The 19,720-nt window shown below is 42.9% G+C and overlaps 1 protein-coding gene across 2 annotated transcripts in view; it reads right to left on the reverse strand.

Moving 5' to 3' along the window:
• rxraa (retinoid X receptor, alpha a) overlaps nt 1-19,720 on the reverse strand; it is a 100,812-nt gene that overhangs the window by 25,933 nt on the left and 55,159 nt on the right. For both annotated transcript variants that reach the window (XM_054611889.1, XM_054611888.1), the window contains exons 3-4: nt 16,717-16,955; nt 491-641 (exon numbers count right to left, since the gene is read on the reverse strand). In XM_054611889.1, coding sequence (XP_054467864.1) covers nt 491-641; nt 16,717-16,955 — 390 coding nt within the window. The remainder of the gene's footprint in view (nt 1-490; nt 642-16,716; nt 16,956-19,720) is intronic.

A 19,720-nucleotide genomic window follows, 5' to 3' on the forward strand; every position in this document is an offset into this window, starting at 1 on the left:
TGTTCTCTGACCAGAGTTCATCTTTGGAGGTTTCTCGGTGTGGTCAGAGCACCAGCCTTAGAACGACGCTGGGTAGTCCCACTTTCATTTCACTCTTTGAGTCTTGTGTAATCCCAGCTGTTGAGAGATTATTTTTATACCTTCTCCCACAGTTCTACCCTAAATCATACATTACATTCCTGGTTAGGCTGTGACTCATGTGCACTTTCAAATAGTTACCTCATTTAACTTCAGTCATTCCATCTTTAGAACTTGAATGTATTTATAGGAGTTGTTTTAACCAACTTGTACCACCACGAACCAAAAAAGGGATCACTACAAGAATGCAAGGTACACTTTTAACTTCCCATACGTAACTGTTTAAAAAAAATCATTATTATAAATATATCAATTCAGTGATTCTTTTGATTTTATTGTACACTGATTCCTGTGCAGACGGTGCACCCGGTCATGCAGCAGGTGTCCTTCACGGGCCGCAGATGTCACTCACCTGAGGAGCGGTCTCCGCAGATGGCGCAGATGTGCTTGGTGAGCGACAGGACCGTCCCCGAGGGCTGGGCGGGCACCTTCATCACGCCGTTGAGGCCCAGCGGGGGCTTGATGTCCTCCGAGCTGCTGACCGAGTTCATCGGGGAGTTCAGCTGGAACATCAACACACACAAACACACACACGGCAACAGGTCACAACGCAGCCCCCTCTGAACTGAAAACAACAAATCCTGCACACACCCCGTTGCACAAGGCCGCCACATAGCTAAGCATAGTTAGCTGATGACATTATCTATTGAGTGAGGGCCAGAGGGTTTGATTGCGCACACAAATCAATCTGAGCGGAGTTATGTCATGCAGATTGTCATGAACAATTTGCTAAATGCAGGGAGTGAAAAGCCTATTTTGATTCCTGATACTCAATGCAGATGGTCGGCAGTCCCAGCCGCAGCTCTTTTGCCCTCTTTCATTGCTCTCTCTCCTCCCTCTGTTTTGAGATCTAAATCTGGCACAGCAGGATCCTGCACCACTCCGCCCCAGGATCTCTTTTATTCATGCTCTCGACAAGCCCCGCTGGCTCCCGAAATGTTCAGCGCTAGCATAACTCCACTGCAAAATTCAACAGTACAGCGGAATAAAGAGGCGGCATTTGTTTGAGCGGCGGTGCGAGCTGCAGCCCTGAGTCTTGCTTCAGTTGCTGCCTCCCTCCCTCCCTCCCTCCCAAAGTGACCTCACGTCTTGACTCTTGCTAAAAGTGGAGAGCGAGGGGAGACTAATTATTATAACTAGCGCCATGCTGTTTCAAGAGGAGATAAACGTTGGGAGGAGGAGGAGGACGGGGGAGGATATGAATCATCGTAAAACATTAAATGTTCTCGATAGAGTACAGCTTTTGTAGCCAACCATTAGCACCATCGTGTTAAAGAAGTGGACATGGCACTGGGTGAAGAAAATGTGAAAAAATTAGTTGAATCCCCGACAAACACAGCAGGGGGGGAGAGAGACGGGGCAGAGTCTACAGAGCAGCCACATGGGCTCATCGAACATTGTTTTCATTGCCAAGAACGAGAAATGTCTGATTGACGCAAACGCGTCCCAGCTCTAAATCTAGCGGAGGAGTTCTGCCTCCGAGACAGATGAAACGTTTTGTCTTTACGACAAATGAGACGAACGTGAGAGTCCAGGAGAGTTCTTTATCCTCGGCTGTGTTTACAGGGATCTGACAGAGAGTAAGAATGGAACACGGAGATAAACACGTCACTTTCACAAACATACCGTATATAAACGGTATGTAAGCAGCCACAGAACACGTGGAAGTCAGCATGTGGCTCCAAAACTCTGCATAGAGCATTTTGATTCATTATCTATGGGGCTGCAACTTTGGATGATTTTGTATATCTGAGTATTCTAAAGATTATTCATATGATGTATCAAGAAATCCAATAAGAAAACTTAGAGAGACAGCGCTGCAGTATGTTTTTAGTGACAAAAGTTGGATTTGTTATACACACTGGTGTGCCGTTATGGATACAAAAGCTGATAAGCTGATTAATCGATTGTCAAAATAGTAATTTAGGCTAAAGTTATTTATGGAGATATAACACCTAGGGCTATAGGAAACTATAATGCGTGTTTTTCACTATTTACTGATTATAAATATGAAATTATTAGTAAACCAACACTTCCCACAATGCAAATCAAAAGGCATCTGTCCTTAGAACATCCTATACCGGTACGTAGACGTGACAAAACTCCTCCAGAGCCACAGAAGACATACGCCACTGTTTTCACAGGCTGTCTTAAATAAATAAATCTACCCCTTTATGTATGGCACTTCTCTTTTAACGACTCGAACACTAGAACAGCTAAAACATGTCAGGTGTTTCCAGGTACCCAGAGTTCCTAACCTTTAACATATACATGTAGAACGATGCCATAAGTATGAGCCGCTGTCTATGTTAAGTACATACGCATATACATGCATGCACATGTTCACCTAAACAGAAGCTTGCACAAATAGACTGTCTAGAAGTGTACGCAGTCATCGTGACTAGACACGTTGGTTTGTGAACTACGGTTTTGATGCCTCGACTTTGGCATTTTGGCTGTCGCCATGTTGTTATGTTTGCAACCTGAGAGAGGGTGGAGCTATTAACTTAATAAACAATGACACAATTAACTTTCACAAACAGAAATCCACTGTGAAAGGGTTAAAGATTTAAGAAAAAAACAGACAAAGCCGCAGTAGAGACCAAAAATCACAAGTTAGCCACAAGCTTTCCCTGCCTTATTATGCATTTCACTCTTAATAGGACCATACTCTTAATAGGACCATACATGAACATCATGCTGTATTGAAGAAGACTTGAAACTAGAGGTTGAGTCCATAAATTCACGTTTATTTTTACTGAGGTATTGAATAAAGTGAGAAGTAGGGTCAATTTCTCATAGATTAGGCTATTAGAAAGAATGCAAATTTAAGGCACTTCCGCAGTGGCTTCACTTTTCAGAACAGGAGGTTGCCACCTTATAGAGACTCAGATATACCACATGGACGTGCACATGTATACACATTCATACACACATAGACAAGAAGACCCACTCGCTGCTGTGGCTCCTGGCGTTCCATCTCACCTCACACTCTGGTATTTGATTTCTCTTAAATAGCTTCAATAAATGTCAGCAAAGCCATTTACGTTCTTGCTTGAAGCTGCAGCGTGCATCTGTACATGGAGCGGAATATTACAAACCGTGGTGCTTTACTATCACATCAAACAGAAAATTCTAGATGTCGTCCCCATCCTTTTATACACTTTCCACATAATTCAGCGTGGCATGTGTGGTGACATGGGAACTTTGCTAGAATTTTTTAATAAAAAGCTTATGCTGGTTTGAGTGTTAGGCTACATTTTGGATGACGGACCCACTGGTGGGTTCGGTGGGTTGAAAAGGTTGAAGAAAGCCCACCGCCACATGAAAATGTTCAATTCACACCCCGACACCCCCAACCCCCACCCCACCGGCCTGCTCTTCACACCCTGTTTACACAAATACACACTGAACTGTAAGCAAACGCACACACAAAGCTTAAGCTCTGGAAAAAAGAGATTATCTTATTTTTCTGCAGAGTCCTTCGCAATGTATTTTATACATTATTATTACCAAGTAGGGGATCGTTTGCATATATCACAGAAGTGGCCAAGGTTTAAATTGAAACTAAACGTGTCATTTGAACTGTCATGTTCACTATTTGTGCACTATTTCAATGAATAGTAGACACAACAGTACAAGAAGAGTCATTATTATAATCATATTTTGGCAAAATACTGCCTTTCTTGCAGGGAACAAGATGATTTTGGGGAGCGTCTCCAAGTCACAAAAGCACACACAAAAAAAAAAAAAGCTTCAGCATTTGTTTGGAACCAGCTAGGGCGGCATGTGCACACACTCACACACACACACACACACACACACACACACACACACACACACACACACACACACACACACACACACACACACACACACACACACACACACACACACACACACACACACACACACACACACACACACACACACACACACACACACACACACACACACACACACACACACACACACACACACACACACACACACACACACACACACACACACATACACCCCCCCATCTCTGCACATTCGCCCACACCATGAGGTCTTACCTCAGTTTTTTTGTTTTTCAGTGCAGAGCCGTCTCCTGTGCGGATATCGTCTCTATCAAACCCTCTGTCTGTCAGCGGAGGACTCTTTTCTATCAGGGAATCTATTTTTCGGGAAAACCTGCAACTCAATCTCAGCAACATTGCTCTCCCATGGTGGAGTGGGCAGACTTTTTTTTTTTTTTTTTTTTTTTTTGGGGGGGGGGGGTCTTTCTTTCTCTTCTGCCCCACGGCAAGGGGAGGGGGGGATTAAAGTGGCTCAGGACTGGTTCTGGAAATAGAATACATGCACCCTCCCCTTACAACACATACATGTGACCCGACACAGGGAGGTATGCCAGCTGTGTCGTCTTGGGATACCCCCTTAACGCTCTTTTTATTTTTCTTGGAGTAGATGGCTCCGATTCAAACTTTTACAGACTGAGAGAGAGAGAGAAACAAACGAGGGCCGTTTAACATCAAGGACTGGAAAAATGTGGGACACGAGGTTCCCTGCAGTACAATGTACAACGGGAGCTCCTGAAAACACCCAAGCTGAATAACAGTGCTCCGTGGGCTGCAGATGTTACGTAACACGTTGTGGAGGACATTCGATTGGTACATCCAGTGCGGTGGGGGTCTCCCGTCTACTTGTGGGTGTCAGATTCTGCACAGAATTGATACATGTGATTATATGTCCTGTGCCACCCGCTGGCAGTGATAGCTGCAAAAGGTGATGGATTAATAGTCTGTTAGCGCTGAGGGGCTGAGCGTGTATCGAAGAGTTTTAATTCTGAAGTGAATGCAAACAGGGACATTAATGAAACATGTGGTGTTCTGGCTTAGTTTAATAAAGAGATACAGTAAAATAAAACACGTTGTCTAGAAGCTACTGCTGCAACTACCAATTAATGTCCTTATAGATCAATCTACCAATAATTCTGAAGTTCCCAGAGCCCACAATGACATCAGATTGCTTGATTTGTCTGAGGCACAGTCTGAAACCGAAAGATAATCAATTAACAACGCCACAAAAGATTTTTAAAAAAGCAGGAAAAGTTTCACATTTGAGAACTTGAACCAGCAAATGTTCAACTAAAAATATTTCGGCTTGTTTTAGGCGTCTTACTCAACCCTGCATTCGTTTTAATAGAAAGAACAATCCTGGCAGCAGAGCGGGTCCTTTTAGACTATTAGTATGCTATGCCAGCACACACGGTGGTGAAACAGAAAGAAAGCCGTCCCTCGAGTGAACAGAGGAGAGAAAGGAAGGAAGAGCTAGGAGACAGTGGAGGCCTCTGCTTAAGACGGGCTTAGCTTGATTCAGGGAGTCAGAGCACAGACTTTGCTCATAAAGACACTTCAAACGGAGACATCAAATCCTGGCTGGCGCACCACTCCTCAATGCACAACCCTCATGTGGAACTTCAGTTGCTTTTACAGTTCAAGGGCACCTTTTTCAGGACGCGGGGAGAAAGTTATCTTCACAGTATTCTCTCAGAACGCCCTGACAGAAAAAAAAAAAAACACTCTTCACTATACCCCCAAAAAACTGTGTCACCCCCTGAACTGGATTCATTTTAAAAACTTTAATTTGCTTCAAGGCAGGAAAGAATGCCCAAAGATGTGAGTGGAAAGGATACAAATCTGGTGTTGACAATTGACCAGCTGCCTCCTGATAGGTGAGGACAGGGATCAGGTCAACCTAATGATAACCCTGTGTCACCTTTCACCTCTTGACACCTCGTGACACATCAATCCCCTCTGAGAGCAAACTTATCTCAACGTTGCCCTAAAACTATGGAAGGAATGAGAGAGAACTTTCTCCTCATCCCCCTGAGTGTGAGAGAGTCTTATCCGGACACGTATCAGCAGGGACGGGGGATCGGGTTTCACACGGGAGGGATGTGTTAATGGGGGCCCTCTTCTGAGACCCTCTTGGTACATATTCACAGCAAGACACCCTTTGGGATCAATTACGACACTGTTCAAGTTTGAAAAGGCACCTGTTTGAACACGCATAGTTCACAAACAAGAACAAATCGATGGAGGGTGGGAGTACTCACTATACGCAGAATAGCTCAGACTGCGGCCAAGTTATTTGCAGATGAACCATCGGCCGTCCGCAAATAAGTCTGTCGTGACGGAATTTGAAGTCCAACTCAGGGTGAGGAAACGGAAAGGAACGGCTGATTTAAGTCACCTAAACGTGTCAACATGTGACTTCTTGTAAACAAGCAAAGGTTATGTTACATTTATGCGTCCATGTGCACATGCAAGAGACACATTGTCCATAGACACATAGCTCCATAGTGCTACTAGAGGTCAAAAACTCCTCAGGGAACCTTTAACAATCCACATTTCTACCTACCACTCAAATCCACTGAGATGACCCTTCGCTTAGTCCCGCCCTCGAACGCAGACCGGCCATTCAGAGCATAATACTTTGATCAGGGTTCGAGAACTAACCGGTTGAGCACTATACACTCTCGTGCATAAGTTTCAGATATTCTTAATTTACAGGCTGGTCTAGTGGATTTGGAGCTAGTCATGGTTGAATGTTGTGTATTAGTGATAATCATTACCAGTAGAGGTTGGAAAGAGATAAACGTTTCTAAAACATAGTTTCTACCTGAAAACCTGTGGCGCTAACGTTAGCAGGGAGCGTTAGCATGTCATACATTTACGTTAGCACTTCTTTGCCCCTCTAGCTACTGAAGCTCTACTGAATGTATACACTTGCTGTTTTAGCTTTTTAATGATTGTAAAAATAAAGACGTGCCCGGCTTTATTTCAGTGTCTTTTGTCTCGAACGCCGGGGCCGGGGCTCATGAAAGGTGTCCATAACAAAGAGAAAAAAAAGCCCCAATATTAACTGAAAAGTTCCAATATATTTCCCATTGCTTTGCTGTTGGACTGCCGCCTTTTCAGCAAAGACTTTATGACTTATTTACTCATTCAGAATTTCATTTTAACTGCACTTCTCTACATACTCATTGTTGTCCTCGAAGTCAGTGTTAATCACTGTTGAAATGAGTCCTCAGTATAGTCGTAATGAGTCATTGTGTCAACTGTATTTATAACAAATTATCAGTCAAGATCAAACTCTCTGGTATCTTACAAAATAAGATTAATAGTGAATTGGAATTTTTGCCGCCACAATTATAGTATACTACACAGATAAGTCATCACAAATCACTGCCATGATTTGCATCAACATAACTCTAAAGCATTTTTTAACAGATCAATAAAAAACTGCCCTGCCAGCTTTAATTATAAGGCACTTTTGGGTTGCCAGGTTATGAGCTTGCATTGATAATTGCAGGCTTGATGACGGACATTCAGTGGTAAACCTGCAATAAACTTTTTATTATGTCTGTCATGACTGTAGGCCGACAATAAACTGATATTGGTCTTGATGCTGCGCTGCCTGCAATTCAAAACTGTTGGCAGAGAATCTTACGAAAGAAAAAAATACCCTTCTTTTACACGAGGCAACCCAAAAAACATGAATTTGAATGTCTTATTAATGATCTGTAAGTGAATACATCAATTACATCTTAACATCTTAACCTTTAATAAAGCCTTTAGTCACAACATGGAAATCCTTCTGAGGTCGGCCTTATTGTAAAATAGCTCCCTGATTATTGTGGCTCAGCTCTAATAGAGCACTTTCTCTTCCCTCCCCTGGTGGATAGAATTCAGAAGGAGCAGACATTATTCTAGACAGCTCGGAGGTTTCCAACACTCGCCCCATGCTGTGCTACAACAGATAAAATGAATCATCCCAACCACTGCTGGCGCTTATGTGTGTGTGCGTGTGTGTTATGACAGAAACTTTTGTTACAGTGATAAAAAAAAGAAAAAGGATATTAAGACTATCGGTGGCATGAAAGGCAGCCAGGCTTACAGCGGGGAAGTGGGAATACGCAGAGTGACGTTCAGCTGCTGTCTCACCTCAGCCTGGCTGTATCCGTGTCTGAGTGTATTTGGCATCCATGGGAGTGTGTGTGTGTGTGTGTGTGTGTGTGTGTGTGTGTGTGTGTGTGTGTGTGTGTGTGTGTGTGTGTGTGTGTGTGCACGTAGAGGTTGGGTCGACCGCATGCATAAGTGTATTTTTAATTCTTGCATCAGGGGTTTGTTCCTGGATTTCATGTGTGCATGCATGCGTGTGCATAACTGTGTCCTTTTGGCTTGGTGTGTGGGTGGATGAGCATGAGGGCTGTTTCTAGAGGAAACAGTGCTGCTACTGTGGCCACTGCACTGCCTACCACTGACATTTAACAACCCTTGAGCCACTCACCTCTCAGTCTTGTCCAAACCTTTTTTTCTTCCTCCTCCTCCTCCTCCTCCTCCTCCTCACTATAGAAATCCTTCATAGAGTGTTTGAATTGTCACAGCCTTGTGTCTCTCGCTCTTTCCTTTGCTCTTTTTCCCTTAACTCTGGTGCATTTGCCTGTTTGGTTCTGTTCATTGGGGCTCGTGTGCTAACTGTCAATCAAACTCCGGTGTTGACTAAACAAAGGAACAAACAAAACGGTCTGATCATCTTCCAGGAAGCGTGGTTTGTTTATGGTGTGAATTCAACTTGACAGTATGTATGTGTTTAAGGCATGAATTCAATATCAACTACTTTTAAATCTGTGCTCTGGCAGTTAACGGTCAATAAAGTCCTTTGTATAACGTGAAAACGGTGTGCTGTGCATGTATCCAATTCAGTTTTTTAGGGTTCTTTTGATTTGTTCCTTGGGCATAACAAATTAATCTCAACTTTAGACCCAAAGGAAACCGAAATACACTTAAAACATACAGTGCAAATGTCTTAAAACATTCTGGCTCTCATAATTTGTATAATTAACAGCACATTATCATTTTGTCAACATACCAGAGCAATGAAGATTAGATTTTAAGACATGAAACTCAATTCTAATCGGGGTATAATCTATAATGGGTCATGCAAAATAAATACAGCATAGTGCATATTTTGGTTATTGAAGTCTGTGGCTCAGAGTGAAAAATCGAATACATAATTGAAATATAACTGTAGGAAATGGGGATTGCATTGAACATCTGTCTGCAAACTCTCACACAACTGGTGCTGTTTAAATTAAATATCATGTATCAACTTCCCAAACATATGCATCTTCACTTTTTTTATAATGGTTTATTTCAACCAATTACTCTTTAATGATATATTTTTCTTCCATTAGGCTTTAAAAAATAAAGTTGGAGCGACCTCCTCTGCCTCTCTGGACCAGCCTCCGCTGATGTGGTCATTCTCATGTATGTCATGTGTCATTCAGGGATTAATGGAAGTGTTTCCATTGTCCATTAGTAAGTCCTCCAGCAGTTAACTGCCCATCCTTTTCCTTTGTCAAATAAGCGATTAGTACTTCCATTTTCCAACTGTAAATCTTAACGTTAGTATTCCACTGAAGTTTCCACTCTCCTCTGGTTTGTCCTCCAGCGAGGCATTGAAGGGTGTCCAACATATCACTTGGTGACGGATCAAAAGTTATTTTCAGTGTCAAAAGGAGAGCCGTCTGTTGATTCATTATGATCGAGTTGTTCATAAAACTAGCATCTTCTGGCATTCAGCTAGGAAATTGGTTGTTTTTTCCGTCAAAATCAAACAATCCTGCCATTATCTAGATATAGATTGATTACATCCTGCAAGTCATTCAGTAGTATTTCCATTGTCCATCATTAAGCAGATAACAGATAAATTCACTGACACGTTTTCCTGCTTTTAATAGACTCGTGTTTATACTTGATAAGCATGTCACACAGGCACTGGTACTCCGCTATTTCCTCAGCTACTGATGAGGTTTATTGATGAATGCTTCAGTAATAATCAGTGTTATCCGGTGAGTAATTGATTAGCTCTTCAAACAAGAGGTGGGGGCTGATTAACACCAATTCTGGCAGGATGTAGTTTGATGGTGATCTTTTACTGGACCCTACTGATCTCTTTTTACGTTCCTCGTGTGGGAAAAGGTCAGTTTGGTGTTTGTCAGTGTATCTATTTCTGTTCGGCAATGTTGTTTCTTTTTCATGTAAATGATAGACAGTGACTATGTTTACATGCAAATATTCCGGTCACTGCCCTTATTCCAGCTTTTTAGGAAAGAGGTTGTGTGGTGTGGTGTAAAAACCGCTGTTGAGACGCATATTCCGAATGCGCTGTATACATGTCCAAAGAATGCTAAAACCTGAATAATACCGGCATATCCTGAATGTCTTCATCTGAATAAGGCCTAATACAGAACATCCAAAGAGAATATGATGTTTACATGAACCGTATCAAATTCGGAATATTGTCATTCGGATTAAGAGTGGAATATGAGTTTGAATGTAAATACTGTTTGGTCCATGTTTTTCCTCTTTTAAGTAGTCATGTAGTTGATGTCGATACACACCACAGACATGCCACGGCGTTCAGTTGCAGTAAGAACACACCGCCAGATGCAATTAGAAGCCCTATAGGGATTATTCCGAGCTTTAAAATAAATGCGTCCCCCCCGAGGCGTTCCAACCGCAGCGTCTGGAGCCGGCGTTAGGTGGCTGTTCTCTGAAACATAAACCTAATCTGACTGTTTCTATCCCTTATACCCACCACCTTCTGAATGGCCCGTCTCCTGTGTGGCCCCACACAAGTCAGGACACAGACGGGCCCCAGCTCTATCACACTACTTACACCGTCTGTTCTCAAATCATGGCCTACGGTCTGTTGGGGAAAAATAACGGCGGTCGCAAGGAAATACCTTTGGAAAGTACCTGTGCCATGACAGCTACATGACAAGCTCTTTACAATTTGCATTAATTAAATACGGTTATGTTCTCATTCTACTTTCTGTGCTTCAGCATCTTTTAACAAAGCAAAACTTCCTGCCTATGATTTCAAAATAAAGGCTTTCAAGAAAAGGAAAGGGGATTTGCTCCCTGAACAGCTGGAACAGTTTTAATACCAAACAGATGCAGGAAACTGGCTTCAATGGCAGCAACAGCAAAAAGTTACATTAACATTTTTGAAATAAAGGTATGTTTTTAACACTAGCAATGTTTTGCCTACAAGAAACTAAGAACTACGGAGCTGTGTACTAAACTTGCAGAGGAACCCAACCAAATTAATTCTACACATTAGTTACACTTCCTTAAGCTACCAGTGCTGTCAGGGGAAAAAGTGGTCTCTAAAACTGCTCCTAATTGCTACCTGGAGACAGCTTTGGCTAAAAACATTCCCCCCCCCGTCCATTTGAGGGTTGATTGACGTTGGAGAGCCTTAACTGTTCCCCTGGGACGCTACACACAGCCTCTTTGTGCGGCCATTAGAGCCGTGCCACCATGATGTCATGCAGAGCGACTGCAGCGGGGTCCATCAAAGACCACAGCGGCGGGAATGGACCTTTATTGCTCCCACACAGGAAGGGGCTGAGGTCCACTCCGCTCCCCCCCCCTCTTTATTTCTCCCTGAGTGTGTTTTGCTCCGGTCTCCTAGCGACCCTTTCCCAAATACGAGTCGGCGCATGACATCACCGCTGCCGCTCATTTAGAACTTATTAAAGCGCGTGTTCCATTTCTTGTAAAACATTTACACCTTTTTTTGCATTGTGTTTCTTCTGTGTTCCACTACAGAAACACTTAAGCTTTATGTGTATTTCTAAGGCGTATTGAGAAACACTGGAGGCCTGTTGTTGGTTTAGGATTCTCAGGAAGGTTTCAATGGGAGAGCGCGGAGAGCCAGAGGGGTGCAGACCAGACGGCACTGGTCCGATGATAAAGAACCCCCTTTTTTTCTCGAGGCAGAAAATGACAGCCAGACAACTCTCGCCATTGTCATTGGGAGTGTAAAATGCGTTCCAACCATAATTCCTCCCAGCTGCTTGGGGAGTTGCGGTGTCTGTGATCGAGAGACAGTCCGTATTGTCAGAGGGTTCAAGCCCACGGACATGACAACAAATGGGTCTCATCCTATTGGGCAACGGCTGTGGCCTGGAATCGCCTCCCCCAAGGGAACTGGTCCCCTTCATACTGCACCAGAACCAAAAGAGAAAAAAGAGAGATGACAAACCTAATAACAGCGAAAACCACCTGACGAAAGACAAAGTATGCAATTTTGCAAAATCCTCATCAAAATGTGTGTGTGGCCTTCATCAGAACAATGCAGATGATTCTCTGATCTTCAACAATATGCCCAACTGATAGCCAGGAGGAAAATAATAGACGCGAAGAAATAAGAAGTACGCAAACCGCGGTATGTTAGTGCGTCTGGATGCTCTGGATGGAGCTCAAGGGGAAGCACTGTTCTTTGAATCTTGAGATTCAAGATTTGGCTGACGATGAAGGACCGTTTCTCTTTTTACATGTGGTTTGGCCATTGGAGGATGTGAGGTTCAAGCAAGAATGGGAGTTTTGTTCATCCCTCATTCTGCTTTCATCACGTTGTCATTTACATCTTTGATGTGGGGGATAGTTAAGGCCCATTGTTTTGGGTTTTTCATTGGAAATCCCGCAAGTTTTAATGAGAACCAGAGTGGGTGAATCAGATTTCCACCTGGATTTTTATATCTCTGAGCATCTAAAAGTTGCGTTTCCTGCTAAAAGAAGAAACTGGTGATTGTAGGTGATGGTGAACTAGGTCTTCTTACGATGAGGATGGCTTAAAAAGACAGGAAGGTAGAACAGAAACATTTAGACTTTTGTACTGATTTCTTTCTGTTATGACTTTCACGATTTCTTTCTTTTTCTATATGTGCATGTAAATTTTTAGGAAAAATATAATTAATATAACTGCTAAATTTGTGGCATGTCAGGTAAGTACAGTGTAGGAGTGTGTGTGTGTGTGTGTCCATGCCTGTGTGGGGTTAGCATCAAGGGCGAGGGGTCTCCTCCTGCTGGGAGCAGGGAGGAGCCCGAGCTGTGACCCCGTTCCAGTCAAGCGCTCATGAAAGACGGCGAGTCAGCCGAGTGTTAAGAGCAAGTGGTGGTCGCCATCTGACTAGAATCATGTCGTCACAAGCACCGCGCCTCACGACCACAGGGTCCTCACAACCACGGGGCCCCTCCAACACCCATCTTTAACCTCCGAGCTGCGTTCCTCACATCAAACCGCCGCCCTCGCTGAGCGACAGTCAGCAGCTTCCACATTCTCAGTTATGCTAAATGTTAACGGCTCAAATCCTCAAACGCAAGTTCCTGTCAGATTTAAGGCCAGGTACCATTTCAAATGTTTCAACACTGGCCCTCATGTGACAAAATACATTTTCCCTATGTCTTACTCGGAGCAATAAAAACTGGTTATTCGATTCCTGACTATATTTTAAATCCCCTTATTTAGCATTGATAAGCAGTAGATAAGTACAGGTATAATATGTGTCAAAAGCAGATACAGTATAAGTGTTTAATGTATTTAATGAATGCTGTGTGTTCTATGTTTTTAGTGTGTAGCTTTTTATGATGATTTTAATGTTTGTAAAGTGTCTTTGAGAACCTTGAAAAGCGCTCTATAAATAAAATGTATTATTATTATTATTATTATTATTAAGGCTGGTGAACAAACATAGAATTGATGAAAATATTGTAAAACACTTGTAATATTATAAAATTTGTCTTCATAGGAAAAATGTGTAATTGCCAACAAATACTGCACATTAACAAACACTTAAAACTGTCCTTATATCTGCTTACAGCTACATGATACAGTGAACAATTAATTAAATGCTTTTATTCCTTACTGCTATTTATAAATGCTAAACACAAGTTTGTTTGTGTGTTTTAACACAACCAGCCAAACAAAAAGGTCAAAAAAGAAAAGAATTACAGTACAAAATTTTCAAATCACAACTAAAATCTTGAAATATTTGGTGAAAAATATGAGTAAAATGTAAGCAGCAATATTACAATGACCAAGCAATGCCAACTTGCAATACTGGCTGCTATAGACAGTCACCGAAAATCTATTGAGGTTAAAGGTCAATGTGGAATCAGGATAGAGGGAGGTTGACGTCTCTTGCAATCGGCCTGATTTTGAACAGTGGGAGATACTGATTTACCACACTGGCATATTGAAACGGGTGGAGAGCCTTTAAGAGAAGGGTGGTGCCCATTTCCCGACCCCCACCCACCAGTCCATACTAAACCAGAAAACCGCATTTGTATTTCTCAAAGAAAAATTATCGATACTGAAATGAAGTCACCCTATGGGGAACAAGTATTGTTTTTCGCCTCGCCCTAATTTCATGTTTACAGGCAGCCGTTATGAGTCACATCCATGTGTCTATATTTTACGACTCAAAGAAAATTGTGATCGGTACGAATTACAAATTTTAATTAAAATGAAAAAAGTGGTGGCAATGGTTACTTTTTGCAGGCATTTAGCCTTACACCAGCTGTATCAGCGAGCTTAAACAGTGCAACACTGTTAAAGCCTGGAAACCAGACATGACCAGAACGCACAAGTCAAACACACAGTACTTATTGTACGTACAGTATTAAAACTGTCACCAGACAGAAACAGCTGTTACCTGCTCTTTATACAGCTGTTAAAAAATGGCAGGACTGGCCCAGAGGAAGCACGGATAAGTACACAAAAAACACAACCAAAGCTTTGATGATACTTTTCAGGATAATTTAAACATATTTGCATGCTAAATCTGTACATGTTAAAACGTTATAGAATCACTAAAGCTCCCGTTTCCTGTTTCAGATTCATTGGCATGAGACAGACTGAGACAGACTATCAGCTGTAACGTCTGCTAACTAAACATCCATCCTGCATACAGAGTATGCTGCTGCGGGTCAAAAAACGGCGGCGCAGATGACGTGTTGGAATTAAAAAGTGTAGAGGAATCAGTAGGGGGGAGGCTTTCTAGCAATGAAAGACTCTGTCCGCTTTCTGAAAGTGCCCCTAATCCACCCATAAGTCCATTACATGTGGGACACTTCGCCGATAAGCCCAACAATAGCGCTGAGAGAGCCCATCCCAAATAGCATCACGTTCCCGAACACAATTATTCACAAACACAAAAAAAAAGGGGGGCAGCCACTGCTTTTTTGCAGGGGGGGGGCAATTTCAATTTTAGATATGGCTCCAGACAGAAACTGGGCCACTGTAGGCTTTGATGTCTTAATTGTGTGTGTGTTTTTTTTATTCAGAGCAAAGAAATTTAGGCTTATTGATGAAAAAAAAAAAAAAAAAAACAGAGGAAGAGACAGGAAGTGGAGATTGTGTGAAAGAGACAAGGAATAAGAAACAGAGAAAAGACTGACAGCGAGAGAGAAGAAGAATGAAGGGATAGAGAAGACAGCTCAAACATGGCGGGAGAGAGTGACAAATGGGCCTCAGATAGAGAAGAGAGAGTGACAGAGCAAAGCACTGTGGAATCCCTGCTGAATGGGTCTTGATTAACTGTGGCACGGGGTCAAAGCAGGGCCTCTGTCTACTGGGGCCTGGCTTAGGAAAACTATATACGTGTGTGTGTGTGTGTGTGTGTGTGTGTGTGTGTGTGTGTGTGTGTGTGTGTGTGTGTGTGTGTGTGTGTGTGCAACTGTAAGCGACTGTAATTTGCACTTCTGAGACGAGTGAATACTGTTTGTAAGACATGATGCTCATCCATTTGTCTGGTAAGTTTACATGTCAGCAGAACCTCATGAAGACATGTCAGAGGCTGCTGAACATGGAACTCGAGTGTAGCTGGTAACTTCTAAGACTTTTGACCTATTTCCTGGTTTATTTTGAAGGAATAGTAAGCGTGCTTATTCCTTTTCTGGCCGAGTGGTTAATGAGAGAATCAATAATGCTTTCATGTCTGTTTAATATGAGGCTTCAGCTAGGACATGGTTAGCTTAACTAAGCATAAAGAGTAAACAAACAAACAAAAAAAACACTACAGCATCTTCAAATATCTGAGCTGTATAGTGTTTTTTTTAAATATGAATATGATATTTTGCAGAATTCCTGGTATTTCAAGGACTATTTTACATACTAAATGAAACAAAGTGCCAAAAGTTGAAGTTGCAAGTACTACAATTTCCCCAAACTGGATACAAAGGACATATACATGAACACAGCTGACTTCAATCTAAAGTGTACTATACAAACTAATTAGCTAACCGTATCTTCCTCAGACACAGTAGCATGCTCAGAGCTCTCGTAGTCTACAGTCATAATAATAATTAAGCCTTTATTAGTCCCACAATGGGGAAATTCGGTTCTCTGCATTTGACCCAGCGGGCTGCAATGAAGCGCCCGAGGAGCAATTTTGGGGTTAGGTGTCTCGCTCAAGGACACCTCGGCATGTTGCCTGTAGAGGGGTTCGAACCACCGACCTTGTTGTTGCGGGTCAAGCGCTCTACCTCATGCCCCGTCATCTAACTTGTGATAGATGAGGTCACATTCATTAACTCCCAGAGTCTGTGGTTTCAGGTTTTTCCCGTGTACATGTGTGCATGTGTTCAAAAAATAGCAACCTTGAGGACAAAAAGCCTGAATATGCAGCTGCAGTAAATGTACTTTATACATCTGTGGGTCTGTCACGGGGCTCACCTGGGGGCTGACGCTGGGTCCGTATCCCATGCCGGGCGAGTTCATGGAGTGGGGACCCATGGGCGAGCTGATGACGGAGAAGGGCGAGCCAAGGCCGTTCATGGGCGAACTCAGCGTGCTGATGGGAGAGTGGAGGGAGCCCGAGTGCCCCATGGACGTCGGGCTGAGCAGGGACGGGTGCATTCCTCGGTGGGAAGTGGGCGAGCCCAGGGGTGAAGAGGTCAGCTGGCCCGATGAGTCTTATCAGGAAAAAGAAAAGAAAGAAGAAGAGTGGCATTTTGATTTGCTGTTGCTGTAAGGTTTTAATCATTTTCACAGCTATAACTTCTTTCAACATCTTTATGAGGAATTGGCAGGATTAAGTGATTTTTGTGATGCACATTGAGACTGTTATCACAACAACCAAGTGGTTAACATACACCTTTAGATTGTTTTTAATAGGACATTTTCACACTAGAGCTAATTTGAGTGTTTCCTGGCCAAAGTTGTTGACACGGAGAATTTAGCACATCTGGTTAAGTATGAAAGCAGTTGTTAAATCTGAGCGCGGTCCAGGAAAAAAAATGGGACAATTCAGCCAAAAAACACTCAAGACAATTAAACCCAGCAGTTCTCTTAATCTCTGAAGACAGCCACCATCCCATCCCTTGATGAAGAGTTTACCTCATCACAAGTGCTTCCCTCAGGGGTCTGTGAGGACAGGATGTATATCTATAATGGATGTGGTTGAAGAGTGGGGCAGTGGACCACGGGGAGTTAAATATATAATACATAATTATAGCCGAGGGGAAGTCATTGGTAAAGGTCCCTTGACTGTCTCTCTCCGTCTTTTTCCTCATGATTGTCTCATGTACGGAGGATTGTTTTTTTTAAAGCTGCAACTAGTAGTGGATCTACAAAAGTCTTTTTTCAAGTAAAATGAAAAAAGTGTGATGGTCTGGATTCTCAAAGAGCGGCAATCTGCTAATTTTCGTCATCTTATGTAACAGTAAATTGGATATTTGACAGTTGGTTGGACTAAAGAAGACGTGAAGGTCAAAAAAACCGAAAACGATGTCTGGTTGCAGGACTGCACAGCATCAGCGCTTTGACGTACATTCATTTTTCAGGTACTTGAACATCTCAATTCAATTTCTAGACATGTATAGTATACTAAATAGAATTATATAAACACCCCCAAATGATCCTCCCCTACAGTTGACATAAGACAGCTAAGGTTCACCTCTGATGTGTCCTCTGTCCTAACATGCTCTCCTCGCATACACAGTCCTATTTGGACACCACAACTTTGCTCTCTCTGCAGCGGGGACATGGAATAGTTATGTCATGTGTGGCTTGCCTATCACACGCCCACGTTTCATAAGCGCCCACATCCCTCTGTTTTGCGCACGCTGGAATAAAACTGATGGACGGCTCGGCGAATTGACAGCCGAGAGTAAGGTGCCATTTTTTTTTTTTTTTCTGGAGCGCTTCGTCTCGGCCCCAGCTGACTTCAGCAGGGCTTTCTGTGCACGTCTGATTTGAAAGGAGGTGGGAAATATCTGCATCGCTGTCCCCTGCATCATCAGCAATTCTTAGAGCAGCAGCCGGGCTGGCAGCTCAGCAGAGCCAAACACTTCCTGCACTTCCTGCTTGCCTCAAATGCACTTCCTGTACACACATACACACCCCACACACACACGGCTCTATCCTTTTGAAAACAAACACACACCCGTCTTAATAAAGAGCTAACAACAGTTCTGCATCTAGCTGTATTAGTTCAGAGATTAATCCCTCTGACTGATAGCCCTCGAGCTTCTCTCCCTCCCATTACATTTTTTTTTCCCCTCTGAAAAATGCGCCCACACACATAATTCCTGAGGAATAAAATAAATAAATAGATAAAAAAAACTCGCCCTGAGCCAGCAATTCCCATAACCCTCTGCCAATTGGGTTTTAATCGGGCAGATAAAGAGAGCGGTATTACGGTTGCCAATCAGCCATTGTAGGTCTCAGTGGGGGGAGCTCAGCTGACAAGAGTCCCAGCAAGGCCCCACCTCGAGGGGGCTGACAGAGATGGGCTGGGGGGAGATCAGACTGTTTACATCTCTCTCCCCTATCCATTCCCTATGTCTCTTTCTCGCTCTTTTCTGCTGCTTTTTTGTGGAGAAGTGCCACAACCAGAGCAGAAAAAATTACTGGAAAAAATGGCCCCAACATCCTGTCTGATGCTCTTTCTCCAGTTGACCATGAAGTAAACTATGAAGCAAACTATGTGGTCACGGTGTTGTTTGGGAAAAAGCCCCAGGAACATATAGATATCTCACAGTGTGTGTGTGTGTGTGTGTGTGTGTGTGTGTGTGTGTGTGTGTGTGTGTGTGTGTGTGTGTGTGTGTGTGTGTGTGTGTGTGTGTGTGTGTGTGTGTGTCTCTGTGTTTATTCTTGTTGGAGTTGGGTTGCCAGTGTAGGATTACAGCAGGATGAAAAAGACTCTGGAGAAGAGAGGAAAGGAGAGGAGAAAATGAGAGCAGAGTAAACAAGGAGGGGAGAAACTGAAAAGACATACAGCAGGGTGTGTGTGTGTGTGTGTGTGTGTGTGTGTGTGTGTGTGTGTGTGTGTGTGTGTGTGTGTGTGTTTGGGGGGGACATGGAGAGGTGAGGAGGAACTAAAAAGACATTCAAGGAAAAGAAAGGAAAATCAAGAAGAGAGGAGGAAAGAACGGAGAGGAGCAGATAAGAGAAGAAGTTACAAGGGGAAGAGGGGAGAGAAGAGGAAACAAGGAGAGGAAAAAGAGGAAGTAAAATTAAAGGAGTTTTTCCCCCCCCCATACAGAATAACTGTCACAATCACACTCCTGCCTGTATTTCTTCACGTAACCCATTTAATCCCAACCTGTTGAACTGGACGGTGAAACATGTTTTACCAGCAGCCTTGAGAGAACACTAGCGACCGTTTGCACAATCTGCAAAAAAAAAAAAAAAAAAAAACATTAAATAAACATCCCCACAAGATTAGATAGGGGTT

The sequence above is a fragment of the Anoplopoma fimbria genome, chromosome 14 (assembly GCF_027596085.1).
Source record: "Anoplopoma fimbria isolate UVic2021 breed Golden Eagle Sablefish chromosome 14, Afim_UVic_2022, whole genome shotgun sequence".
NCBI lineage: Eukaryota > Metazoa > Chordata > Actinopteri > Perciformes > Anoplopomatidae > Anoplopoma > Anoplopoma fimbria.